At 45.4% G+C, this 27513-nt stretch overlaps 1 protein-coding gene across 1 annotated transcript; it reads right to left on the bottom strand.

The window, feature by feature from the left end:
* On the bottom strand, positions 1-27513 carry LOC110474909 (myosin-4-like). The gene is made up of 40 exons (XM_077787434.1): positions 27310-27513; positions 27071-27214; positions 26823-26979; positions 26264-26291; positions 26063-26174; positions 23019-23111; positions 22859-22922; positions 22671-22769; positions 22472-22575; positions 22113-22251; positions 21630-21748; positions 21379-21528; positions 21129-21299; positions 20483-20792; positions 19431-19510; positions 18799-18886; positions 18009-18126; positions 17309-17432; positions 16723-16859; positions 15789-16044; positions 14934-15176; positions 14081-14257; positions 13345-13490; positions 13168-13258; positions 12019-12408; positions 11807-11933; positions 11226-11344; positions 10456-10652; positions 9784-9967; positions 8763-8928; positions 7855-7979; positions 6955-7263; positions 6662-6865; positions 6122-6247; positions 4857-5027; positions 3643-3747; positions 3468-3563; positions 2945-3079; positions 2208-2258; positions 1-105 (listed from the first exon to the last, which is right to left on the bottom strand). The coding sequence occupies exons 1-40, from the start codon at positions 27511-27513 to the stop codon at positions 1-3; spliced, it is 5964 nt and encodes a 1987-aa protein (XP_077643560.1).

Genomic DNA, 27513 nt, shown 5'->3' with positions numbered 1-27513 from the left:
TCAAGATGGAGGATATAGGGTGTTGTCTTGAGTTCCCTTCTTCTTTCTTCTTATTTCTTCTTCCTTCTTGGGTTTAGGTGGTATCTTATAATTGGGCAGAAAAATCTGCATTGCGGGTCTTTAGGGGTCAGTTATTGCGTTAGAAAGGAAAATAATTTAGGTGTCACTTCTTAATTGGGTATCTTAGTTTTTGATTAGGCTTAAAAGGCCTTGTAACAAAGAAATTGTTGGCCATTTTTATGCTGTTTTTCCTGCACGCAGAGCCTGCTGCAGACAGTGTGCTGAAGTTTTGATAAGATAACAATAAACAGAGCCTGAAGACTGAAAAAGTCCAATGCATCTCTGGTTCCTGAACACAGAACTGCTCCAGGAGGGGCTCCCCTGGCAGGGGAGTCCCCAGGGAGTCGGGGCCCACGAACTCACAGGGGGTGGACACAGCAACTGCTCCAGTCACGGGCTGCTGTGTTTGTGCTCAGGCTGTCCACCTCCATCTCCGAGCACAGTGCCTGCCCTGCTGCAGGACGGGCCAGCCAGAGCCTGGGTGGCAGGTAGCCATGGAGCTGGGGGATGGAACAATGAGAGGATTTTTGTCAGCTTGACAGACAGACCATTGCTCCATGGCAGGGCACTGTCCAAGGGGCGTCAGCAAACATCGTGCCAGGGAGTTTTGACTGGCACAAAGAAGCCCAAATGTGAACGGGAGGATGAATGGCCAGTCAGGAGGCATGGTTAACAGCCAGCTGTGATGACAGGGTATAAACACAGGATGGAGATGACAGAAGCCTGAATGGAAAACAATGTATGGGAGCAATTTAAGCAGATAAATACACAGAAGAGAAGGAATGATACAGGAGGAAGGGACACAGAGTGCTGGATGTGCATGGGAGGAGGCAGGAGCCTTGGCTGGGGTGACCAGCAGGTGTGGGGTGATGGCACTGGGAAAGAGGAGCCAGAGCCACTGGCTGTCCCCTGGGCCACCCGGCTGAGCACAGCCCGGGAGCAGAGCCCAGGATGAGCACGGCCAGCGGAGGATCCACGTGGGATCAGCTGTCCCGGTGCAGGAGCGTTTCAGAGACACCGCGGTGAGCCCCTGGAGCTGCCGCTGTGCTCCCGACACGGCGTCCTCGCCGGCACAGCAAGGAGCAGCTCGGCAGCGGCGTGCGTGGGGCACCCGCACAAACCGCACCTCGCATCCGCCACAGCCCGCACCCTGCACACCGCACACCCTGCACCCCGCACACCCCCATCCCCTGCATCCGCACACCCTGCACCCCGCACACCCTGCACCCCGCACCCCCATCCCCTGCATCCGCACACCCTGCACACCGCACACCCTGCACCCCGCACACCCCCATCCCCTGCATCCGCACACCCTGCACACCGCACACCCTGCACCCCGCACACCCCCATCCCCTGCATCCGCACACCCTGTACCCCCCGCACCCGCACACCCTACACCCCCTGCTCACTCCGCACACCCTGCACCCCGCACAGCCGGTACCCCCGCACAACCCCATCCCCTGCACCCCGCACACCCGGTACCCCCGCACAACCCCATCCCCTGCACCCCGCACACCCGGTACCCCCGCACAACCCCATCCCCTGCACCCCGCACACCCGGTACCCCCGCACAACCCCATCCCCTGCACCCCGCACACCCGGTACCCCCGCACCCCCCGCGGGCAGCAGGTTCCACAGCGCCCCCTCGCGCCGCACTGGCGCAGTTGCGCCTGGCAGCGCTCCCGCCAGCCCGCGGGCACGGAGCGCACGGCGAGACACGGACACACGGACACACGGACACACGGACACACGGACACACACGGACATGGACACACGGACATAGGGACACACGGACACGGGGACACACAGACAGACGGACACACGGGCACACGGACATGGACACACGGACACACACGGACATGGACACACGGACATAGGGACACATGGACACAGGGACACACGGACAGACGGACACACGGGCACACACGGACACATGGACATATGGACACAGGGATACACATCAGAGAGACACATGGACACATCACACGGACATGGACACATGGACATGGTCAGAGGGACACACAGACACGGACACACAGACAGATGGACAGCGGGACACCGACACATGGACACAGACATGGACAGCAGGACACACACACAGACAGACTGAGAGACTGAGACAGACACAGACAGATAGACTGTGAGACCAGCACGGACACACGGACGTGGACAGACAGACTGAGATACGGGCACGGATGCTGAGACACAGACAGACAGACACAGGGACAACCGGACACACACAGATACACAGACAGACATTTGTCTATCTCATAGTGAATCAACAGTCTGTATAGTCACTGAAGCATCATCCAGGTTTATTTTATATATATATATATATATATATAAGTAAATATATATATATAGATAAGTAAATATATATATATCAGATTTCTCACAGCTTTACTTAAGGGTTGGCTAAATATATCAGTTACACACAAGCACACTGGGTTACTTGAAGAAAGTAATGGATATCTGCTGGATGCACAGAAGTCTTTATCAGGAGGGAGGCTGCTGCAGCTCAGGACAGGAACCTCATTTCTCTGATTTCTAAGTACAGAAAAAGGAAGGTAATGTAGAGGGTATTGGAGGAACTGAGTTATTTGTGGTCTTGTTTCAAGTCTGTGGCTGTTGCAAGTGTTCTGCCATTTTATAATGAAGAAGTAATATCTCCCAATTGTGCTGAAAGACCTGGATTCTTAGAGTTGATTGTATTTGGTCTGATTCCAAAAGCCCTGGCAAAATGCACTGCTTTTGAGTAAGTGACAATTTCTTTGCGAGGCCACTCCAGTGACAGAGTGGTAGGAATGCAGTGTGGCCCTTTGGGCAGTGACCTTTGTGACACCACCTGCACAGGAGCGTCCCTCTCTGCAGCCTCCAAACTCACCTGGCCTTCCATGTCGCGGCTTTTGGCTCGCAGCTTGTTCACCTGCCCTTCGGCGATATCAGCTCGCTCCTTCGCCTCCTCCAGCTCGTGCTGCGCCTTGCGGCACCGCGAGAGATTCATGTTGGCCTGCTCCTCCTGAAAATCACACAGCAGTGGCACAAATGGCACTGCCATTTGTCTGCACCAGGGACACCTCTGCTGGCCTCACAGGCACAGCCCTGCATCGCCAGTGCTCCGTGTTTATATCCAGCACGGCCACTATGGGGGCAGAACAACGACCCCACTCAGCTCCAGGTGGGAAAATTGGCTTGTGTGGCTCCAAAAGTGCCACACCAAGTGCCACACCAGTTCCAGGATAACTACAGCTATGCCCGCTCTGTTGTGAGCCATAATTAAGAATATTCAAAGGTAGTGTGGCTTTAGCTGCCTTGCCAGACTCAGTACTCAATTATTTTAATGCTCTAGAGAGTCTGCCTTTCAGAAATCTCCACCCAGGCCCCACTGAAAAGAGTCCTCCACTCACAGCTTCCTCAGCCTGTTTCTTGTACGCTTTCACTTTTAACTGCAGCTTGTCCACCAGGTCCTGGAGCCGAAGAATATTTTTCTTGTCTTCTTCAGACTGTAGGAAGTGAAAATGGAGTCAGCCTTGGCAGATGAACTGAGGTGACCCATGTAGGAGGACAGAGGATTTGCAATACCTGGTAAGTGAGCTCCTTCAGCCTCCGTTCGTACTTGCGAGCTCCTTTCAGGGATTCTACTCCTCGTTTCTGCTCAGAATGAAGCTCATTTTCTAATTCGTTAATCTGAAACACAGAATCATGGTGAAGATGGCAAGAAAGGCTGCAAGGCAGTGTCCTGCAGCTGCTTCTTGGGTCTAGCCTAGCTAAAATATGCTCCCCATGTTATGTTGGTGATGACATAGTGTGTGAATCCATAGTTGTTTATAAAAGGAACTTAGCTGTGCATACCTAGAGAATTTGTAGTCAAAATTAGGTTTAAATTTGTCAGAGAAGAGAAAATTGAAGCAGGGAAGGGTGGGTTCTATGAATGTTCACCAGGTAAATGGGAAAAATCTGTTTCATTTTTTTGTTTCTCGTTTGTTATCTTTGGGAGTGGCAGTGGCAAATATTGTTTAGGGACAGCATGGAAACCTGGCTGCTGTCTTCCCTTTCCACTTGTCCATCTTCCACAGGCATTGAAATCGAGATGTAAGGTGGCATATCTATGCCTGTGCCTCTCTGTAAGCCTGCTGATTTCTACTCCCTTTTTGAACCTTTTATCAGCTGCCTCTACAGCCTTCCATGGTGTCAGTTTTCTGAATTTCAATGCCCACTCTGTAAAGTATTTATTTTTATTTATTTTTAAGGTGAAGATGGACTGGTCTTGCTCAATGGCAGAGTCCTAGCCTTGTTTGTCAATATTCATAAAGCTTTATCTTGCAGATCCTTCTTGAGTTGCAGAGACTAGAACTGCACATGATATACTTAATATAGTGGCAAGAATGTGTTGCCATACAGCTCTGTCTTGTTCTCAGTGCCTTTCCTGATGAAGCCCACATTTTTTTCTGTTTTAGGTTTTCATTTCTATTGCACATTCAACAGCTTCTGAAGTCTGTCCATTACCAGTTCCAAATTCATCCCCAAGTAAATACAACTTAAATTATTTTTCCCGAGCCAAAATTACCATCTATGTCTCATTGATGTCCATCTGCCCCCATTTTTTCCCACTCAGTTTTTTTGAGGTCACTCTCAGGTTCACCACCCACAGTGCAATATCTGGCTACTCAGCACAGCTCTCATCAAACCTGCTGGGAATACCTGGGGCTCTCCCTGTTTTCACCCTTCCAAAAGGCTCCAGCAACCAAGGGCCCAGTCAGAAACTTCACCTTAATCTACCCAAGTCTTCACCATACCCTGGCCTCCAGCTTCTGGAGCTGCTTCTTCCCTCCCTTCAGTGCCAGCTGCTCAGCCTCATCCAGACGGTGCTGCAGGTCCTTCACCGTCTGTTCCAGGTTCTTCTTCATCCTCTCCAGGTGGGCACTGGTGTCCTGCTCCTTCTTCAGCTCTTCTGCCATCATGGCTGCCTGGTTGTGGTCACAGTTGTGTTACAAATATCCCCATCCCAGCAATTCTGGGTACCTCAGAAAAACCCCAGCTTCACCTTGGTGAGTGACTCTGCACATTCTCAGTGCCCATGGCTGTGCTAAGGCTCTGTCATACAAACAGGATCACTCTTTCTCAAAGTCTGTGTTTGTAAAACTGCTTCACCCCAGAGAACAGACAGGGTTGATAGAAAGAAAAAAATAATCAAGGTGTGCAAACAGATTGGTACCAAAGTTCTGTTTTAAGTCAGTCAACAGTGAAGTACCAGCAGCTAGCACTCTGCACCTCTGGGCTTCCTCATGACTTTGAGTATCTGGCTGTTTGGTGCTGAAATTTGCCAAAGAGTCAGACTTCTGAGCAGTTTTTGCCAGTGAGACGAGCCCGGGGACCCCAAACTGCCCTGAAAAGCTGATGGCTGCTGAGGTGCTCAGAAGCTGGGATTGACAGCAGCCACCAACATGGCAGAGCAGAGAGGTCAGGGATCCTGGAGCACTGCTGCTGGTGGGCAGTCAGGACCAAACACTGGTGCACCAGGACTTGATGCAATAATGTCACCATTCTCTGTTTAATTTTCTTATACCTTTCTTAGATGGTTCAGGTGTTGTTATTTCTGATAATGTGGGACCCTTAGCTTCATTTAAATGAAACATTTGTATTCTCTCTTTTTCTTTCTTACATGTCTAGCATTTGTACAGAATTGTGTATGATTTTAGCCTTAATTTCTGCTTATCTGTGCTGTGTCTAGACAGGCCTTTGTTTCAAACTACTCTTTTTCTATTACAATTTTGCCACCATCTGTTCTATCCTGCCTACTACATTTACTCTGGAAGCAAAAGGGAATGGGTATGGAGAAGGGGAGAGAGAGGGAATGCCTCTTCAATCCAGACAGCCAGCAGGACATGAGGGTTCTTCTGTGACACCTGGTAGGGCACTGGCTGCACGAGGCTCTTGTAGCAGGGACTGTGTGTCACAGATATTTTCTGTCAAAGAATTGGTTCTCCTCCGTCTGACTCCTGCCTTTCTAAAGTGTGAAAGTGTCTGTGGTAGTACAAAATGGAAGAGCAAGAGGACTCACATCTGTGATTGCTTTCTTTGCCTTCTCCTCTGCATTCCTGGCTTCCTGAATGCTGTCTTCAACTTCAGTCTGTAAATGAGTTATGTCCACTTCCAGTCTCTTCTTGGTGTTGAGGAGGCTCGTGTTCTGTTGGGGCAGTCAGCAGGCAGGTCATTCCCACCCCTAATTTGTACTAATTAGTATCAATAATTTGTACTAATTAGTGTAAATGAGCTGCTGCCTAAAAATTAAGAATTCTAGAGTATTGAATTAATCCTAGTCCCTGTGAATTCCACGCTTGAGGAATCAGAAGCAGACAGGGGCTGCATTTCTGGTGCCTCCCCAAGCAGGGAGCCCAGCGTGGGGGTGCTCAGCCCTGCCAGGCACCTGCTGGTCCCTGCCCCAGCCGATCCAGCCCCTCGTCCTCCTCCTCCAGCTCCCCACCCAGCCCCAGCTCTCACTGTCCTCACACAGCAGGTGAGTTTGTGCCACTCCCACCCCATTTCTGCCATTCTCACAGGCCTGTGGTGACCTCCTGTAGTGCCAGGAGATGGCAAATACCTGTGAGTGGAGCAGCTGCACTCTCTCACTGGCGTCTGTCAGCTCCTGCTCAGACACCCTGCGGGCTCGCTCCGTCTGCTCCATGGCAGCTCTCATCTCCTCCATCTCCGTTGTCATCAGACCGTTCCTGCGCTCTACTATAGCCAGCTGCTCTTTCAGGTCATCGTTCTCTCTCAAGGCATCATCCAAATGGAGCTGGGAATCCTTAAAAGGGGAGAGCACCTTTTGTGAGGCCCAGAAGCAAGCAGAGGGAATGGCAAAGGCTCAGGGGACAGCAGCCTTGTGGTCCCTACCTTGAGCTGCCCTTGCACAGCTTTTAGGTGCTTCTGTGTCTCTGCTACCTGACAGTTGGCATGGCTCAGCTGGATTTCCATGTCGTTCAGGTCTCCTTCCATCTTCTTTTTCAGCCTCAAAGCATCATTTCTGCTTCTGACCTCGGCATCCAGCATGGTTTGCATAGACTCTAATACCCTCTGGTGGTTCCTCTTCAGCTGTTGAATTTCCTCATCTTTCTCTGCAGTCCTTCTGTCAACATCTGACTTCACCTGGTTCAGCTCCAGCTGAACCCGTAAGATTTTCCCCTCTTCATGCTCTAAAGAGCCCTGTGAGGGTTGAAATATTACAATTTGTGTCTGTAGTGTCCATTGCTGGGAAATGCCCGTGCAGAAATGTGACCCTTTGCAGCTGAACAGGGAGGACAGGTGGATTTGCTTTACTGTGGACCTTCAAACCAAGCACTGAAAAAGCTGACTGCTATTCCATACTCACTGTGCCCCAGCTGGATATTAAATGGTAATTTAGGAGTAATATTCCTTAGGAAAATGCCTCAGATACCACAAGGTCTGGGCACTGAAGGCTGTGGTGACACTGGAGAGGCAACAGATCATGAGAAAATATAAAAAAAAGGAGAGCTACTGTCAGAGTTTTGAAATGTCAGTGACTTTTCTTCAGCCTTCTGTGGAAGCAAATTCAAAGAGATGATGCAAAATGAGCTCAATTTTAGACTGGATCTGAGGGGGTTTTGTACATGATAGCACAGCAAGGAATGTCACATGGGTATGGCAGGGGAGCAGTCCTTGTGCTTTTTGGTCTCTGTGTGCTGTCTTACTGGACAGCAGGAATATAAAAGATATAACCAAATGTTCTCTGTTCTTGATTATGCCAAAAGCAAGCCCCTGACTGAGGACACTTGCCTCTGCTTCTTCTAATGCTGCTTGTAGGTCACACTTTTCTTGCTCAATTTGCTTCTTTGCTTTCTCCAGCCCGTGATTTGCTTTTCCAGACTCAGCAATCTGTTCAGTCAGATCAGAAATTTCCTCTGCAACCAGAAAACACATACTCAGTGCCTCTCAGACAGTGTGATCAGTGGCACCTGCAATTGCTCTTTGGTAATGGGAGTGACAAAAGAGCCTCTGGGTGTAATGGGATGTAACAGTGAGAAGAAATAATACATTTTGTCTTGTGTGCAATCTTTATTTCTGATAACCTGCACATCCCAGCTCAGTGTGCAATTTGAAAATGAGAGGGACCAACTGGAGTAAGCTCAGAAAATAATGTCAGCATCTTCTGGGTAGTGAAATTACATCTCCAGAGACAGTCACGTTTGATTGATCTCTTTATGCCTGGATAATTCCCAGTGATCATTCAGTTCACAAAAATGATCTGAGTTGTATTTCCTTTCTATAGTTAGTTTGCTTATTAAATACCAATCCATTGTGCCACAGCTGCATGATCCTCCAATAATCAGGAAACAGACAACAGCCCACCAGATTTTTTCTAGTAGCAGTGACTGAAGCAATCTGAATAAAACCTGAGCATCATCATAATTTCTGTCTATTCAGTTAACTTGGTCCTTGTCCATGCATAGGATTATGATGGTTTGAAATAGGGGAACATCCTGAGGAAGCAGGATGCTGTAGAGATGAAAGTGTGTGCTTGCCAGGTGACTTCATGCTGAGCTGAACAGGAAAGAAAGTCACCACCTTTGTGGGAAAATCATAAAGAACAAAACCCTGGGAAGAGGCAGAGCTCTGGGAGTCCAGAAATGTGGATGCATCCGTGGGCTCACAGTGAATCCAAGGTGACAGACACGTGAACTTACGCTGGAGGTTCTTGTTCTCCCGCCTGACGGTCTCAGCCTGGTCGAGCATTTCCTCGTAGGCATTCTTCATCCGGAAGATCTCGGTGCTGAGAGAGCGAGATTCCTTCTGGGCAGCCTCCAGCTCAGTCTGGCTCTCCTGGTACTTCTGCTTCCATTCAGCCACGATCTGGAGTGACAGGAGAAGAATGACCCACTCTGACACACTCCATCTCTGCAACTTTATGTGACAAGAACCCAAGAGGCCTGGCCTAACTTAACTGTCCTTTGCTTTGGACTGTTCTCTGCCTGTGACAATAACTCCCTGTGATGCATACTCTGGCTGTTTTGGTGAGATCTACTTCAATTTGCCTCTTCAACCAACACTAGTGCATGCCCCAAGCTGTCAGGAAGGAGTTTGGTTTGACACCAACCCAAACATAATGTAGCTGGTCTGAAAAAGGATGTATGAGACTTGATAATGTTGCAGGAGCCAGTGGTCCTGCACTAAGCCCACCAAAAAAGGTCATTCTCTACCAATTCTCTCCTCACTTTGATCCCACAGTCCTGTAAGATCCTTTTTTAGCACAGTGTTTTCACTCACACAGGGGTATGCCAAGACACAGGGCTGTGCAGCATCACTTGGACAAAAGTGCAAATTCTTTTAAATGTTAGTAAAGGCAGTGAACTTGGAACTTTCCATGAATCTGAGGCTCTGTCTAACCCCAAGGTTAGGCTGGTAGAGTAGCACCAGGGCTTCTTAGCTTGCATGTGAGTACTCAGTCTGCTTGAACAGTCTCCCCTGTGAAGACTTCATGTTTTTTAAAATGATCAGCAGGCTGATTTATTATTTGCTGCAGTCACCTGGGGTTACTTACACAGTGACTTTACCATATGTCCCACCATGAGGTCTTCACCATAATTTTGCTTTGGGTAAGATGCAGTTTATTTTACTGTGTGTGCAGAACTTTGATGATTTCAGAATTTGTCCTGCCCTATCAAATATCTGATGATGTTTAGATCTGGCATGATCTTTTGAACAAACCTTATCAAAATTCCTCTGCTTTTTATCAAATGCTGCACAGACTGCATGTGACCTCTCCATGTCAATCATGAGGTCATCCACTTCCCCCTGCAGCTTCTGCTTTGTCTTCTCCAGTGAAGCACACTTTGCATTGACAGCCTCAATCTGCTCCTCTGACTCCTGCAGGCGCTGGGCCAGCTTCTTCCTGCAGGATGGGACATTCAGCACTGAGAAAAATAAAATTCTGACCTTCTCAGAAAATGGGCATGCAAGGAGTTTGGAATGGGGAAGATGGGCAGAGAGAACAATATATAATGCTGTGGTGCCAGGAGCCTGGGGTGGCACAGCACTCTGAAGTGGTGCATGGACTGGGAGAACATGCACCCAAGGGTGAACTGTACCAATGTGGAGAGGGACCAAAAATGTGCTTTCGATACTGACAGTGTAAAGAATGTGCTCTTTCAGCTACTATGATTAACTCAATGCATTGGAATTCTCCTTTATGTAGACACCCCCGAGCCTCCACTCCACCTCTCCTTTAAATATCCACTCACTCCCCTTTTTCACTTCTAATACATTAAAAAGCACACCGCTCTGCATATTACCCCTACAAACACATTCTGGTTTCCTTCAGCTCTGCACTTGTCATGCTTAAACATCCTTCTACTTGCTCCAAGCCTTCCCTCCACGTACTTGGCCTCCTCGAGCTCCTCCGTGCGCTGAATCGCGTCCGTCTCGTATTTGGTTCTCCACTGGGCCACTTCGCTGTTGGCCTTGGACAGGGCTCGCTGCAGCTCCCCCTTGGCCTCCTGCTCCTCCTCATATTGTTCCCGGAGCAAGTCACAGTCGTGGCGAGCGGACTGCAGGGCGTGGGCCAGGGCGTTCTTGGCCTTGGTAGTTAAAATTGAACAAGTTGTCAGAACACGAATAATTTGAGACTGGATATTTTTCCTCTGGTCTGATAAAATATTCGTATCTCCCTGTCAATGTGCTATAGTTGCTAGAGAAACAGAAGGAGGAAAATTAATAACATTAGGGATTTTGTGATTCAGGCTTGATGTTGTTAAACAGGGTCAGGTGCTTGCCCATCTTATCTGGGATAACAGCTCTCAAACACATCTGCACCAGGTGTTTCAGGCAGAGGCAAAATAAATCCACCAGAAAACAAAGTGCAAGCATTCCTGCTTGGTTTCCTTTGTTTGGCTGCTGCTGTTTGCTTTGTCTATAGGCACAGAGCTGCTTTCCTTCACTTCACCCATGTTTTCGATCTTCAGAATGCATGAGGAGAAAGGCAAAACTGTCTTGCTCATTTAATTTTTAATGTCTCCTCCCTGTGTTGTATTTCAAGGCAAAGTTCAAAATTTTCACTACTCTGATATCCCTTTTTTGGGGAGAAATCTCATTTGGATTTTTAGCACGTTGATTTATTTTAAAATTTGCTGTTCCATATGAAAGGAAGTCACCTTATTTTCTTCCTCTAGTTGTCTCTTCAGCTCTTCAGTCTGCTGAGTGAAAGTATGTTTGCCTCGAGTTAATTGAGAAATCAAGGCCTCCTTCTCCTCCAGTTGTCGAGTAAGTTCACCTAATGAGAAAGAATTTATTTTTTTTAGACAGAGATACAAGACATGAAACAAATGAATGAGAGCAGCTAGCTATGTGGAAAGTCATTGCAAGATATAAAGTGGTAATTTGAAGGGAGAGTAGTAATTGCATTCTCACTGATAGGAAAAGTTGTGCAGTCCTCAAAGAATAGAAGATGAAGTGACCACAAACTCACATTTTCATTTTGACTGACAGTACTCCTGGTTTGGTTTTGTGTTTCCTTGGGTAGGTTTCTATGACTGCCACCAGAAAGAGATTCTACATTCTGTAGAATGTTTTTGTAGAAAAAACATTTCTGTAGAATCTGGTTTTGGTCAGATTTCTGTAGAATCTGGTTTTGTTCAGATCACCAAGTGATGAATATGTTACAAAACACACGGGCATTCAGGCAGCATATTTAAGTACACAATACTGGAATATTACATTTCATCAGGGGGCGTACCATTCTCAGTCTGTAGGCGTGTTTTCTGTGTGTTCAGATCATTAATGAGCCGCACATGTTCATCATCTTTGGCTCTGACTTCACTGAACTGGTCTTCAAGAGCTCGGCACATCTTCTCCAGATTGCTCTGTGAAGAGGTAAAAAACAAATCCCTCAGTTCATCCAGCAGTTCAGAACAACGCTAACAAAGACAAATCTTCCTGTGCAGCAACCTTGGCTTTGGAGACGGACTCCATGTTGCTGGCCAAGTCGTCAATCTCCATCTTCAGCTCACTCTTCTCCTTCTCCAGCTTCTGCTTCACGCGTTGCAGGTTGTCGATCTGCTCGCCCAGCTCAGCTGTGCTGTCCGCGTGCTTCTTGCGCAGGGCAGCAGCCGTGGCTTCGTGCTGCAGCGTGGCCTCTTCCAGGTCACGGCGCATCTTCTGGAATTCTGCCTCTCGCTTCTTGTTCATCTCCACCTGAGCTGCTGTGGCCCCTCCTGCTTCTTCCAGGCGCTCGCTGATCTCCTCCAGCTCCCTGGACAGGTCGACTCTCTGCTTCTCAGACTTGGCACGGATTGCACGTTCGGCCTCAATTTCCTCCTCCAGTTCCTCTATCCGAGCCTATGAGAGTTAATTGGTTAAAAGAGGACTTTTGGATGGATAGATTTAAAATTATCACTGAGGAATAAAGAGGAAACATTCACATCCATTAACACAAGCATAGAGAAAGAAGTACCACTAGAAATTTCCTGTATTGTGTCCTAGGACAAATAATACTCAGTTTTGGAACAACGTTGAATGTAAAATCTGATATTTTACAGCTCAGAATGAATTTATTATTTTGTGAAGACTTTAGAATTGCATTTCCCTGAAGAAATAGAAAGGGTGTCACTGGAAAATGTAAATAAATGTGAATTTCTTAGAAATTTCCTAGAAGTCAGACCAGAACAAAGCAGTGTCCTCTCTCCATCAGCAAACAGGATGGAAGGACCTTCAAGATAAACAGTCATGGGATAAGAGCATTGAAGAGAACTGTCTTCCTGGTTCTGCACTTGGAAGGTGATCATTGTCCTGATCATGACGTATTGAGTCACATTCTACTGTTTTCTTAGAAAAGCAACTCCCAGTGGCTGCACATCTGTGGCATTTTCAAAGCCTGCCACAATGTTCATGTAAGAAATTTCCTGTGTAGTCATGTAAGATTCGAGGCCAGAATTTCTGTAAATGTGCCCTGAGATGGGAACAGGACCATACTCCCATATTAATGGTTTTATTCATGTGACGGAAAATATTTTTGTAGAATGGTCTAAAAATAAATACGAACTAATTCTAAGAAATTTGTGCTTGCCACTGAAATTATTAATAACTCCTAGACTTTACCTGAATCTCCTTGATTTTCTTTTGCAGCTGAGAGCTTTGAGCCTGCTCATCTTCAATTTTACTTTGCAACTGGCTAATTTCAAAATCCTTTCTATTAAAGAAAAAGAAGGCAAATTCAATTAGGTTAAGATAAAACATGAATTTCAAAATTCAGAGCATAATAAGTCAGTGTAATACTTTTTTAGCCTTTCATCCATTTGTTGCTTATCGTTTTCCAGATCCATGATGGAATCCTGAGACATTTTCAGATCACCCTCCAGTTTCCTCTTTGCTCTCTCAAGGTCCATTCTCAGCTTCTTCTCTTGTTCCAGAGATGCTTCAAGCTAAAACACATAAAACATACTTTGAAATACATAAATTATACTTTGAAAGTAACTATTCTTAATTTTAAAATCTAACTAAGTTGGAAATTGATGAATAGAGAAAATAATCAGGGCATCTCCATGTGTGCTGCACTCTCACCATGAGAGAGGCATTGACATCTTGACTGTGCACACATGAAATATGAAATATTGAAACACCAGTTTTTGGAAAAATATAAATTAAAATTTTCCAGTAATTGCAGTTCCTAGCATATAGGCTGCTAAATATACACAAATTCCCAGTATTTATAACTTCCTGGAGTATATGTGCACACAAATAACTCTGAAGCAACCTTCAAACTGTCACAGGTCTCCTGCTTCAGCTAATGGTATAAATCAGATCACAAAAGTCTACAGTGCTGAAATACCCTGTGATGAACATGAAAGATGTGTTGGATTCCACAATTTTCTGTAAATTAGCAGTGTTTTATTGGCTGAAATTATTAGAGCTGGCTTGTCTTCTTTAGGTGTTGCTTATGCTCCAAACTACAGATTTCTATTCTACTGTAATCTGTCACAGTGTGTATATACACAACCCAAAAATTACTTACATCATCCACTTGCTGCTCCAGTTTGGTCTTGGCTTTGGTGAGGGTGCTGACTTTGTCTTCCTCAACTTGCAAATCATCCAGTGTCTGCTGGTGGGCTTCCTGGAGGGCCTTTTTCTCCTTGGTGAGTTTAGAAATGTTTTCATCCAGAGCTGCCATCTCTTCGGTGAGGTTCTTTACCTGTCAGACAGGCAGCATCCATCCCATGAGGGGACGCCTTGGGAAGTGGCAGACTGAGAACACAGTGACTGCATCCTTGCAAAACCTTGCATGGATGTAGTAAAAATGCTCTCTGCAGAATGTTTCTATTGATTGCCATGAGAGCAGCAGCACATATCATACCTGAAAGTCTCATCTCTCTGATCCTGCAGTGATAGGAAGTCTTGCTTTAGTTGTTTTTGATCCCCACCCCTATCCTACTAAATTTTAAAGTAAAAACTGCTAGATCTTCCCTTGCCTTCTGAGAGTTTTTCCTATTTGGATTAACAAAATCCCACCGAGTTGCTCTTGCTCAAGGAATGTCTTTCCTGCATATATTTGCTGTGAAAACAGCTGTAATTTCTCAGCAAGCCATGTTCTTTTAAAAGAGATGATCAAATGCTAAGCATAGCCAAAAATAGGTTAAGCTTTTCCTAAAAGTGAAACAAACCATAATAAAATGACAAAGAAACTTAACAGAAAAAAATTCTGTCAGCTGATTGATTAAGTGAAAATATCTCTCTCCTTATGCATTGGACACATCTGATTCTATTCATAGAACTTATTCCATGAATAAGTGGCTCCATTTTCCCACAAAACTGACAAGTTGTATGGGAGCACAGTCTGGGGAAGAAAAATTCCCTGATTCCTCTGTCACCTTATTCTCTGTTGCATGCTTCTCCTTTTCCACTTTGGCCAGAGTCATTTCAAGATCATCAATATCTTTTTTCAGCTCCGAGCACTCATCTTCAAGTTTCCTCTTCTTTGCTGTCAGTTCAGCATTTGTCTCCTCTTCATCCTCCAGTCTTTCATTTAGTTCTTTAATTTTAGCTTCTAGCTGGATTTTACTTTTAATGAGTCCTTCACATCTCTCTTCAGCATCAGCTAGATTTTCACTCTCCTATCAGAACACATTGAAGGCACATTATATTTATCATAAAAATGACAAAATACAGTTAAGACCCTTGGTGAGTGAAAAAATACAGGGTTTTTTTGGAAACTAAACTGATTTGAAAGCACATGGCAACAAGTGACAAGTCCACTTGCACCAAACTGCTCTTGGCCATGTAATATTTTATTACCTTTTAGAACCTGACAGGTGCAATTTCAATCTCTGTTCAGCAGTATTCCAGAGAAAAGCAGTTTCCACACTTTGAGTCCTGCCTCTGACAGAAAAGCTCCATATTACAGTGGCAGCAGATGTGGAAGCAGCCTATATTCCATCCAGAATCAGACACCACTGTGAGGAGCACATTACATACACTGTGGAATGTCTGATTCTTCCCCTGGTGATAGCATTGGAGCTTCCTGTATTCTTACTGGTGTTAATGTTTGGTGCATGCTTTGCATCTTGCTTTGCACCTTGCTTAGGTGTAAGGGACAAGACCAGACTCATAGCAGTGGAGGCTTTGTCCCCATGACATGCCTGTTTATAGAGGACAATGGAAAAGAGGAGAAAAAGAACAGCAGAGAAAGAGAAACTGGGGAGAATCTGGAAATGGAGGTTACTCACAGACTGAACTTGGAGCTGCAGGTCATTTTTCTCCTGCAACAGGGTCACCATTTTCTCCTCCAGCTCCTTCCTCTTTGCCTCAGACTTTGCAAGCTCCTCCTTGGTTTTCTCAAACTCTTCCTTCATGTTGGCCATCTCCTTCTCAGACTCTGCACTCTTCAGCAAGGGTTTGATCTTGAAGTACAGCTTCATCCATGGCCAGTGTTTGACGTTCATGAATGCACGAACGTTGTACTGGATGATATAAATGGATTCTCTGAAAACACATGAAACCAGTTAATGAAGGTGGTGAGACTCGAGCTGGAAGCATACTCTGATTATTTTCCACACAGCATCAGGATTTACCCCAAGAACTTTTGCATGAGACTTTTTTCCCCTCATCTCCCTTGCTTTTATTAAAGAGTCATTTCAAGTCCTTACTGCAAAATGACTGGTCCAGTAGCTTGAATAATATATATTGTCTGAATATATAAGGAAGAAATATTACAAAACAGACAGACTTCTCTGGCATATTGACTGGGAATCCCTGAGGCTTTTCTCAGTCGCAAGGAGAACACAAGAGCTCAGGTAAATACAGAGTGAAAACTGATACTTTTGAAGTACTGCTGCTAAGACTACAAATCCGGCAGTTACTGTCAATTGTGGAAACAGTAGCTTGATGCTTTTTGGGTCACTCAAAATAGCAAATACCATATTAGAAATTTTTAAGACAGAAACTGAAAAAAAATAAGGAAACATTTTAATGGAATTGAATGCTAAACAGCTGCTGCCAGAGTTTCTGAGACTGTCAGGAGGAAGCTGATTGCACTTGCTCTGTTCCCCAGTAATTTCTAAGGTTCTTTCCCAAGAAACAATATATTTCCCTGAGACAATATATTTAATGGATGTACCTTTGGTCTGACACAGTACAATTGCTGGTATTTTCTTACTTTACCTTCTTTCATTCATCTTTTTAAATTCCATTCTCATGAGGTACCCTCTGCACATAGCTTGTGTATGAGTGATGAGGCTCACAAGCTTCTCATCTCTCATCTCTTCTAGGAGTCCCAGGAGACCTGCCTTGAAGAATACCTAGAACATAAAAAAGGGTCAAACAGCTTGAGGCTTAAGTGGATACATGGCCATTGACAGCCGATGCAGGGTAGTACAAGATAGTTTAAAAAAAATGTCTGCAGAGGAAAGGTTTAAGAGCCAGAGAAATTTTCTATCAGTATTCAAATCCTCAGTGTTCCTGTGATTCATGACAAGTCACTCTGTGTATGATCTAATCATATTGTTGCAGTGTTAATTGATGTCTGCTCCACTGTAGTTTATGGAAAATTTAGCTCATCTCTGCAAGTGTCCAAGGCCAGATTGGATGGGGCTTGGAGCAACCTGGGATAGTGGAAGGTGTCTCTGCCCAGGACAGAGTGGTTGGACTGTTTATAATCATCATGAAGGCTGATTTAGTATGCAAGGAATACTTTCAACAAACAAAATATTTTGCTTAATTATAACCTACTCTTCCACAAGGACTTTACCTTGGTGTGGCCAAATTTATATTGGTTGTGGTCAACATCAATGGAGGAGAGGAGCTTTTCTGAAGCCTTTTTGCTGTCAATGAATTGGCCTTCTGGAATGGCTGAGGCATTAAGGATCTTGTACCTGTGGTGAGACAGGTTGCAAGAAGTGATTTCAAAGACAGAGAGGGAAATAGGATCTGTTGTGTATCATGGGTAAGTTTCACACCAGTCCAGCATGGAAAATGCTACATAAAACTAGAAGAGCAGACAGTTCTGATTTGGCATTCTGTGGTGACTGAGCCCCCATGAACCAGTTTAGCTGTCTCCATTTTTAAGATGAAGGAAACAAGGCACATCATGCAGGCCAGAGCACTGTGAGGAAGCTCGTGTGGATTGACTTTGTCTCAATACTCTGGAAGACTTCAAAGAGTAGTGTAGAATGGCATCTTACTCATTACACTGCAAGTTTTCTGTGTCTTGTTGAATCATCAGGCATTGGCTTCATTTTAGAAATTATCCTGATTCTTATGTTTGGAGAAATCTCTGGTCTGGTGAGAGAGGGAAACGCTGGGGTAACCTCAAACAGTATTAATTCCTTGGTTCCCACCAATACCACTAATCTGGTCTGACTGGGAAAGTGTCACCAGGCTTGTCACCTGAACTGTGTGCTTACTGAGGCCTTTTCCTAACAGATGGTCAGTAATAACTGAGGACCTACCGTTGCTTAAAATCTGCATAAAGGATTCTGCTTGGAAACCCTTTCCTGCAAATTCGGATGCCTTCTAGAACCCCATTGCACCGCAGCTGATGCATCACCAGGTAATGGTCCATTGCACCTTAAACAAAATACATCCATCATGATTCCATTTTAATCATTTTAATCCCAAGGAATCTTCATGTGTATTAGCATTTCAGAATTGTCTTTTTTTTTTTTTTTCAATTCAAACAGCTCTTGATTAAAGATGCAGGAAGTGCAGACAGAACATGCCTTCAATTCATAGAAGTTGTGGAGAGTTTCATCAGCGAGTTTTAAGTTTTACTAAGAACACAAGGGCTAGCAGTGCTTGTGAAAAGGCATCAGGCCACAATTCTCACAAAATGGCAGGATGGTGCTTTAGGAGACCAACTGAAAAGTCTTCATCAGCATCAGCCTCCTCACTGGATGTAAGCAAAGGTGGCACAGTGAAGTGCAGTGACATCCAGACAAAGGATTTCCCAATGCTGTTACCCACAACAGGCAATTTTATCAGCTGTAATCAAACCCATCTTTATCAACCTCAGTTCTGTACACACATTAAGCAAAGATGAGTAACTGTTGTGGACCATGTAATGCTCAAATTTTTTCAGTCACAGTAGACAGCACAAAAAAGTTCCCCTTGTTACTGTCTTGCAGGCCAAGCCCCCAGAAGGACTTCACATGCAGAGGGAGCTATTTGGGAAGTTGGTGTGGAAGATAACAGGACAATTCCTGCCAGCGCCATGTCTTCAGAGTATAGGGATGGACTTACCAGGTGTCTTGGTCTCGTTGGGAATCAGACAACGCACAAAGTGAGGATGGGTGCTCCTCAGGTTAGTCATCAACTTGTTCAGGTTTTCCTGTGATAGAACGAAACAGGGGCTTCAGCTTCAAGATACAAAGCTTTTGCATTCTTATTTGAATTCAGGGAGTTGTTGAAGTTCAGGGAATCACAGAATGGTTTGGTTTGGAAGAGGCCTTTGAAGGTTATCAAGTCCAGCATCCCTGTCCCACTACCCCAGGCTGCTCCAAGCCCCATCCAACCTGGCCATGAACACTTCCAGGGATGGGTTAGCCACAGCTTCTCTGGGTACCCTGTACCAGAGACTCCCCACCCTCAGAGTGAAAGATTTTTTTTTTCTTATATCCAGCTTAAATCTACCCTCTTCCAGTTTAAAATCAATGCCTTTTGTCCTGTCACTACAGGCCCTGGTAAAAGGTATTTTTCTGTCTTTCTGATAATCCCCCTTTTATATATTGAAAAAACAGAGTATGGTGTGCCTGGAATCTTCTCTTCCCCAGGCTGAGCAGCCCAAACTCTCTCAGCTGATTTTCTAGAATAGGTGTTCCTGCCCTCAGATCATTTCATGGAAGCATGGCTCATGCAAAAAGAAATTCACATACCCTGAACACAGCAGACACTGTCTGGAAAGAGCCCCCCTTCTTCTTAGCACCCTTCTTGCCACCACCACCAGCACTATCACCTTGGAAGAAGGAGATGGGAGGTGAACAGTTAGAAGATGCAGTACATTTTGCAGGCCTCATCTTCTTTGGCCATGGACAAAAAAAATATTTCATTTTAAATAATGGCACACTGCTCCCTGAGAGTTTAGTGAACTGCTGCTAGGTAGTTGCTGATCAGCATGTGGGATATTTGATCTCAAATGCAAGATTTAGCTTGCTGGTATGGAACAGTGTGGCCTGACCTAAGTTTCCTAACAATGTACTCTGTGCTACTGTCACATACTGCTTTAATTATTACTCAAACCCCATTTAAATTTTTTTTTAATTAGGTGAAAGACCTCAAAAATGTGACTCAGCACCAAGCACCCATTTATCAGGGAAGTCTTATATAGAAAAATCTCCTAATCCAATATTCCAGGAGAAGAATACAGTTCCAGTCTGAGTTACAATAGGAAGCAAATTTTAGTCTCAGAAATACAAGTCCAAGCAGGCCAATGTCTTTCCATAGTTGCTATACTGTGAAGCCAATTAAATTGAAACTTATAGAGGACTTCTAAATTTATTCTCTGTCTCTTTTCCATTGCAACACCAGGACTGCTCATATCGAATTGTACCACAGTCTTCTTTCTGTTCTTCCAGTTCCCCTCAAGAAACAAAACCCTCTCTACAAAGGCTAAAATGCTTGCACTTTGCACATTTATCTGGCCCCTGTTTAGTGGCTGAGTAAGCATGCAGGTGATTCACAGCACAATTAGTCAGGAAATATATAACTCCTGTCACTTGGGGTTGGACTTGCTGTGCTTTACTTCTCTGCAGCACATAAATGTGGTGTTTCCAACAGTTCTGCATGTTGGTGTCCTAGTTTTGGCATATCTGAAGGCACACAAGGTCACCCTAGGGGCTGGTAGCCTTGAGTAAACCACTGAGAGGAGAAGCAGAAATAGGCTTTAGTTGATTTTTGCCTTATTGGCCATCACTGAAAAGGCACTTACTGGTTTCTGCACCAGCATAGTTAGAAAAAAGGAAGGACAGCAGTTTCAAGGATGATTTCTGGTACAGCCCCACAACAGTTTCATTCAGAGGGTCCTTGTTCTTGTCCAGCCAGCCAGAGATGTTGTAGTCCACTGTGCCAGCGTAGTGCACCAGGGAGAAGTGAGCCTCAGCCTTGCCTTTGCCAGGTTTGGGTTTCTGGAAGCTGCTGCACTTGCCCAGGTGCTGGTCATAGAGCTTGTTCTTGAAAGAGGTGTCAGTTGCCTTGGGGAACATGCACTCCTCTTCCAGGATGGAGAAGATGCCCATGGGCTGGGGGAGATATGAACACGTAAAGGAAGTGAGGGTGGGGAGGGAAGCCTTTACTGCTCTTCACTGTTCACCTCACTCTTTAAAGGCAGTTGTTAAAGTCATCGATTTAACATTGTGTAGGCATTCTCCCTTGCATCCCAGACACATTGTTCAGGAAACTATTGTTTCCTGAGTTGCAGAGACAGCTGTTGTTCCAAAATATTTGGTTTTCTAAGCTGCCTATTTTGATGTGAAAAGGTAATTCAACAGTAATGCATCATTTTGTCAAGAATGATTGAACGAAAAGAAATTATCATGAAAGAAATGTACACTCCTACAATGAAAAGGTTTTCCCACCTTCTCAATGAGCTCAATGCAGGCAGCCAGGTCCATGCCAAAGTCAATGAACTCCCATTCAATTCCCTCCTTCTTGTACTCCTCCTGCTCCAGCACGAACATGTGGTGGTTGAAGAACTGTTGCAGTTTCTCATTGGTGAAGTTGATACACAACTGCTCCAGGCTGTTGAACTAAAAATTCAAAATACCAAAAAAATGCCAGTTAGTTTCAAGCAGCCCTCAGTGGGCAAGAATATCTACAGTAACTCACATCAAAGATCTCAAAGCCAGCAATGTCCAGGACGCCAATGAAATGCTGTCTGGGCTGTTTTGTATCCAGCTGTTGGTTGATGCGAACAACCATCCACAGGAACATCTTCTCATAGACTGATTTAGCCAGTGCACCCACTGAATTGTACACCTGTAAGAAGCACAACCATGGCAGTAACAAATGTTGAGTTAGCTTTTAAATTTGAAAGAACACTCTGAAGAAATTGGAAAGCTGATGAGCTGTTTATATACCTGCTGGACATTTTGTCCTTTGGTTACATATTCATTCCCGACTTTCACCCTGGGATAGCATAAAGCCTTGAGCAAATCAGCAGAATTCAGACCCATCAGGTAGCCAGCCTTGTCAGCCACTAAGATCAGAAACAGCAAACGAGTTCAGTAGAGACAATGAAAAGTGTCCTGGTCCTCTGGGATGTCTCTGTTACTTTTGGCACAACTCAAATGCAGGTATTATCAAGAAAAGATCCTCTCCAGTCTCATGGAGAATATTCCCCTTGCTCCAAATGCAATGTCTCATCAGCAACACAATCCTGCGTCCATGCCTAAAAGGCTGCAGCAATGCTTATGTCTTTCTGTTTCCTTGTAGAGGATAAATAAAATCATTGACTTTGTGAAACCTGAAACAATCTTTATAAAAATTAATTTCTGGAAAGAAAAATAATTTTCAAAGTGTTGGGGGTGCAGTTCACAAGCAAACTCTGCAATCAGCCCTACCTTCTGTGCCATCAGGCTCTGCCTGCTCCTCCCGCTGCTTCTGCTTGAATTTCATGTTCCCATAGTGCATGACAGCCCCTGTCAGCTTGTAGATCCCCACCTTCTCATCAGGGCTGAAGCCCAGGATGTCCACAGCATTCTGCAGAGGCAACAGGCAGGTTGGGAAAGCACAAAGGCTGAAGCACAAGGGGCAGGTGGGGTTTCTGTCCCTGCCTGCACTGTCCCAGCACCATCCCAGTCCCGTGGCCAGCAGTGCTGGGTCTGGCTGGCCAGGCCTGCCTGGCTGCAGCTGGACTGGCTGCAGGGCTGCTCTGCTCTGCTCTGCTCTGCTCTGCTCTGCTCTGCTCTGCTCTACTCACATCTGTTGCCAGCAGCTCCTCGCTGTCATCAATGCTGGCAACCGTGACTTCTCCTTGGCTCACGTAGAGGAAGTCATAGGGGTTGGTGGAGATCAGGAGGAGATCTGCAGGGGTGGGGGTCACCTTTAGTGGCACTGGGGAGGTCACAGTGGGAAGAGAAAGCACTCACTGAGCCAAGCCCAGCACTGCTGCCACTCACCAATGAGCTCCGGCTTCTTGTTGGACATTATCTGGTAAAAAATGTGATAGCTCCTTTCGCTAGACAGCTGAAAAGTCACTCTGGATTTCTCCAGGAGATCTAACCAAAAGAGAGGTGCTGTTAGTGTCTTGATAAATTAGAGTTTGCAAATGCATAAATTCTGCTTGCACTGAGTTGCTCCAACTCACAGGTTTCGATGTCTGCTGAGGCCAGCTTGCCAGTTGGCCCGAAGTGAATCCGGATGAATTTCCCCTATCAAGCAGTGCAGATCAAACCATTGGTTATGACAATCAATGAATGAGACTTGCATTAAATGCATTCTTTCCAACAAATCTGAAATGAACTCACAAAGCGTGAGGAGTTGTCGTTCCTCACAGTCTTAGCATTGCCAAAAGCCTCCAGCAGTGGGTTGGCCTGGATGATCTGATCCTCCAGAGTGCCCTAGTCACACAAGAAAATGCTTCTTTATCACTTTGCTACTTAGTAAATAACAAATATTGCAAAAGAGATATTACAGATCATTTTTACACATCACAAAGTAATTTAAACCTAAAAATTAATAGAATTCTTAATCACTCATCAGCCAACACTCATGGGTATTGCCATGGGTTTCAAAGGGAAGAGTGCTGAAAGGCAGATCTGGGTTTTGCTTGTTTCTTGTATCTGATACCACATATTGGGTATCACACAAAGTCACTGCAGTGGAGTTCAGGGCATTTGAAACCTATATGAGAGGTGTTTCTGCACTCCTGTTGACAAAAGTCTTGGCAGCTAAAGAAAATGTGAGAAATCTGGAAAGTTTTTTGAAGGTTTCTCCAGCCTGATGAGTACAAACACCTGCCAAGGGAGAATGTAAAACTTTGCAGTTGCATTCAAACAACAGCAGCCTTTCAGCATGCAGGAATACAGCTCTTGGCATTCTTTGAAAACTAGATATGGAGAAAGCCTGACACTCAAATACCAGACTTAGATAAGCACAGAACAGAGACTGTTCTTTTTTTTTTTTTTTTTTTTTTTTTTTCTGTGCTGCATTACTGCAGAACAAAAAAAGCTGTGACATTATGTCTCTCCTTTCAGTGCAATATAGTCCAGGAAGCAGAGTCACTAGTGTGACTCTAGCAAAGTCATGACTGATCCTACATAATCTGGGCATGAAAGTGTTGCCAGGGATAATTTCCAAGACAGATGGAAAACCAAGAATAAGGAAGGAAAAAAAAAAAAGATAAATTGGTTTATGTCAGATGAAAGGTGAGTGGCTCTTTCAGTTACTGCATCTCTGTGCATGCAGTAGTGCAGCCTTGAGGACAGAGGAGAGGCACTGCCATTCCCAGCACTGTCTGCAGATGGCATGGCAGGTTTAAATTAGTTTTTGTTAGTCCACCGTGAAGATGGAACTCTAAAATTAAAGCAACGCAGTAGCATAAGAAACTCTATATCCTCTTTTAAATAAAATATCCTAAATCCATAGACTAATGCCCTCTCACATGTACCTTTCAGAGAGGGGAGGAGAGAGGAGAGAGGTGCACAGCTGTAACCAGAGAACTAAAACAGGAGCACTGTACATGGATAACAGTGTGGAGGAACATGACAATTCTTTACACAAGCTCATTTTGGACTCCTGTTTACAGGCTGGGTGACAAAGCGCTGGAGGCTGAGACCATATTTTGGGAAATGCTGTTACACACTTCCCTTACTCCTGTGCCATTGCCTGGCATCTGACTTCATCTTGTATTTGCCATTCAATGCTGTGCTACACAGAACCATAATCTGTTTTATTTAATGTTCTTATAGAGAGGAATATACTATTGTCACAGAAACTGGAATGTTAAAAATATATTTTATGAATACTCAGAAGAGGGCAGAACAGATTACTGTCAGTCTGAGAGCTGGGTGATTTTCCTGCTATCACACAGGGTCTGTACATGTCTCAGCTGTCTTGAAGCTTTTCTGAGATCAGTCCTGGCATAGTGAGCAGCTGATGAAAGTTGAGACCAAGAGATTCTAACATGGTGCTGATGGAAAGAAGGCCTGTGTTGAACTTGCCTTGCCCATAACAACCCATCAGTCACAGACACCTGCCTCTGAGTGAAAGGATATTCAGCCTTGGAATCTCCTTAAGCTCCACTATCCCCTTGGGTACTCAAATAACATGCTGACACATGTCACACGCTTTGCTGAGCATCTCACAGGCTGTGGTGGCACACACTTGTGCAACAAGGGTGTTTGTTTCTTGCACTGTGCTGGGGAATGAGGTCTGTGGCTTGCAAATGCACCAGAGGGCTCAGATTGCAGCAGCTGTGCTGCTCAGCAAAGGGACATCGAGGCAGGCACTTTCTCTTCTGCGAGGATCCTTTCTGAGGTTACTTTCTGACTCACAGGAAAGTGCTCCCAGCTCTCCCAAATCCAGCCCCCTTCTCATGCTGTCCCTCTGGGCCATTCTGTTGAGCACAGACAGAAAAACCAGCCAGTGGAAACTCCTGCCTGAAGGAATTGAGATGATGCTTAACTTCAGCACAGCCACTCTGGAGTGCAGTTTCTGCACTTCCCCCGTCAACAGGAATGAGCCAAGGACCAGGAAGGGCACAACCATGTACCAGGGAACTGACTGCTTGTCACAGCACATGTCACAGTCAATACAGCCATGATACACAGAGTGTCACCACACAATTCCAGAAGGCTTTAAACATTTGCCCATTCAGAGTAATATCACTTCAGAAGGCTGCAGGCATCTGCCCCTGCTGTTCTTTCCCCAGATTTTACACCCTGATGTCCATGCACTGCCCTGGGTGCCCTCTGCTCCCTTGGGTGGCTGCTCAGCACCCCTGGGCACTCCCTGGCTCATTGCTGCCAGTGCTGCTCACCTGCTTTGCACAGCTGGAACATCTGGGGATGGGGTCCCACTGCCAGGGACACAAACTGTGCCACACAGAGCCCAGGGACACAAACTGTGCCACACACAGCCAGGGACACAAACTGTGTGCCACACACAGCCCAGGGACACAAACTGTGCCACACACAGCCCCAGTGACACAAACCCTGTGCCTACAACTGCTCTCTTTTCACCTGCAGCACTCAGGTGCTGTGGATCTCAGAGGACACTGAAGAATAGGTACAACCAGCACAGAGAAAGCTGCTGTCTAACATTATCTCCCCCTCCCTGGTAGAGATTACCCTGTAGGCTGTCCTACATTGACCAAATGGTTTTATAAGTGAGAATTCAGCAGATTTGAGGCTGGGCATCAAGGGTGAATGAGCATAGGTGTGCTTGGGTTGTGCATCCTGACTGTCTTCTCAGCTGCACAATGCTTTCTGCCTTTAGATGTTCCCACAGTCCCGAAATACACATTGGTCTTTTCTCCTCAGTGTTGGCAAAGGGGGAGCTGATTTCATACCTGCATTTTGCCGGGCTGTGGATCTTTCTTTTTCTCACCAGTGACTGCAATTGTTGCAAAGTACTGGATGACACGCTTTGTGTTCACAGTCTTCCCTGCACCGGATTCTCCACTGTTAAAAAACCATATTAATTATGGCAGGAAACAGGAAACATCATCACTTTTCTGTCAGCTTTGTCACTAATACCAAAATATACTCACGTGATGAGGATTGACTGGTTGTGACGATCTGAAAACAAAATCACAGAAAGAGCTGTTCAAATGAGATGTGGAGGGCGTCAGTTCCTCACACACAAGTGACTTCAAGGGAAAGAACTGTATTATATCAGTATTTATCATATTCACACAAGGTAAGTGATGCATGAATACACATTAGTTTGCATCTGGACTTTTTTTTTTTTGGTACAGACAGGGATGAAGTAGCGCAAAATTTAACTTCAAGCAGGGATTCTTTACAAGGGTTCCCACTTACTGTTTGTTTTCTTTTATGTATAGATCTTGGTTTAAATACTGTTTAATTATAATCTGATTATTTGCTGTGATTCTCCTTTAAATTCCTTACAAAGAGAGGAGGCACAAAGCCATACAGCCAGTTACTGCTTTTCCTTCATTATCTGATAACCCACAGATCAAGATTTTCATGGTGTGATCTTGCATTGTGCCGTAGGACTATGGGACCACCGAGCAGAACCTAAAATCCCTTGACCAAATAGCCAGCCCTACATATATCAGGGTTTTCCACTCTTGGCAAGTAACTCACCAGTGAGCATGAACTGATAGGCGTTGTCAGAGATGGAGAAGATGTGTGGAGGGGCCTCCTGGCGCTTCTTGCCTCGGTAGCCAGTGACCACCTCGGGGTTGTACACCGGCAGCCACTTGTAGGGGTTGACGGTGACGCAGAAGAGACCCGAGTAGGTCTGTGAGGAAGGGACACAGCACTCAGGCTTCCCCTGAGCCTGGCCCAGCAGCTCCTGAGGCTGCCCAGAGGAAGCTGCTGCTGCCACTTACGTAGATCATCCAGGCTGCGTAACGCTCTTTGAGGTTGTACAGCACAGCGGGTTCGTGGAGGTGGGTCATCATGGCCATGTCCTCGATTTTGTCAAATTTGGGAGGGTTCATGGGAAAGACTTCATCATCCTTTACAGTCACAGTCTAGCAAAAAAAGAGAAGAGAGCAACAGGAGAAATCTAAAACAAGGAACTGCCTGACCTGGATGATCCCATGGGAGTAACCATGGCATTACTTACTGTGTCATCATATTTTTTAACGGTGACTTTGTCACCTTCTTTGCTCTGTATGGTACCTTTCACATACATTTGCTTGTCATCTACTACAAAACAGGCTGACTTAGCATCAAATGGGCGATTCTGGGCTTCAATTCTCTCCTTCTCTGGCTTCCGTAAATAGGGAGCAGCTTCTCCAAAGATTGCCATCTCTGCGTCTGAGCTCAT

This window comes from Lonchura striata, chromosome 19, assembly GCF_046129695.1.
Source record: "Lonchura striata isolate bLonStr1 chromosome 19, bLonStr1.mat, whole genome shotgun sequence".
Lineage (NCBI taxonomy): Eukaryota > Metazoa > Chordata > Aves > Passeriformes > Estrildidae > Lonchura > Lonchura striata.
Note: the sequence above shows the minus strand (reverse complement) of the source record. Positions and strands in the feature narration are given on the sequence as shown.

What these genes read in the sequence shown, in the direction of transcription:
- LOC110474909 (XM_077787434.1), bottom strand. Translation starts at nt 27,513, where the DNA reads ATGAGCTCAGACGCAGAGATGGCAATCTTTGGAGAAGCTGCTCCCTAT. An exon ending in TTAAAAAATATGATGACACA is followed by an intron (nt 27,215 to 27,309) that starts GTAAGTAATGCC and finishes TTTTTTTGCTAG; the next exon opens with ACTGTGACTGTAAAGGATGA. An exon ending in ATGGATGAAAGGCTAAAAAA is followed by an intron (nt 13,259 to 13,344) that starts GTATTACACTGA and finishes TTTCTTTAATAG; the next exon opens with AAAGGATTTTGAAATTAGCC.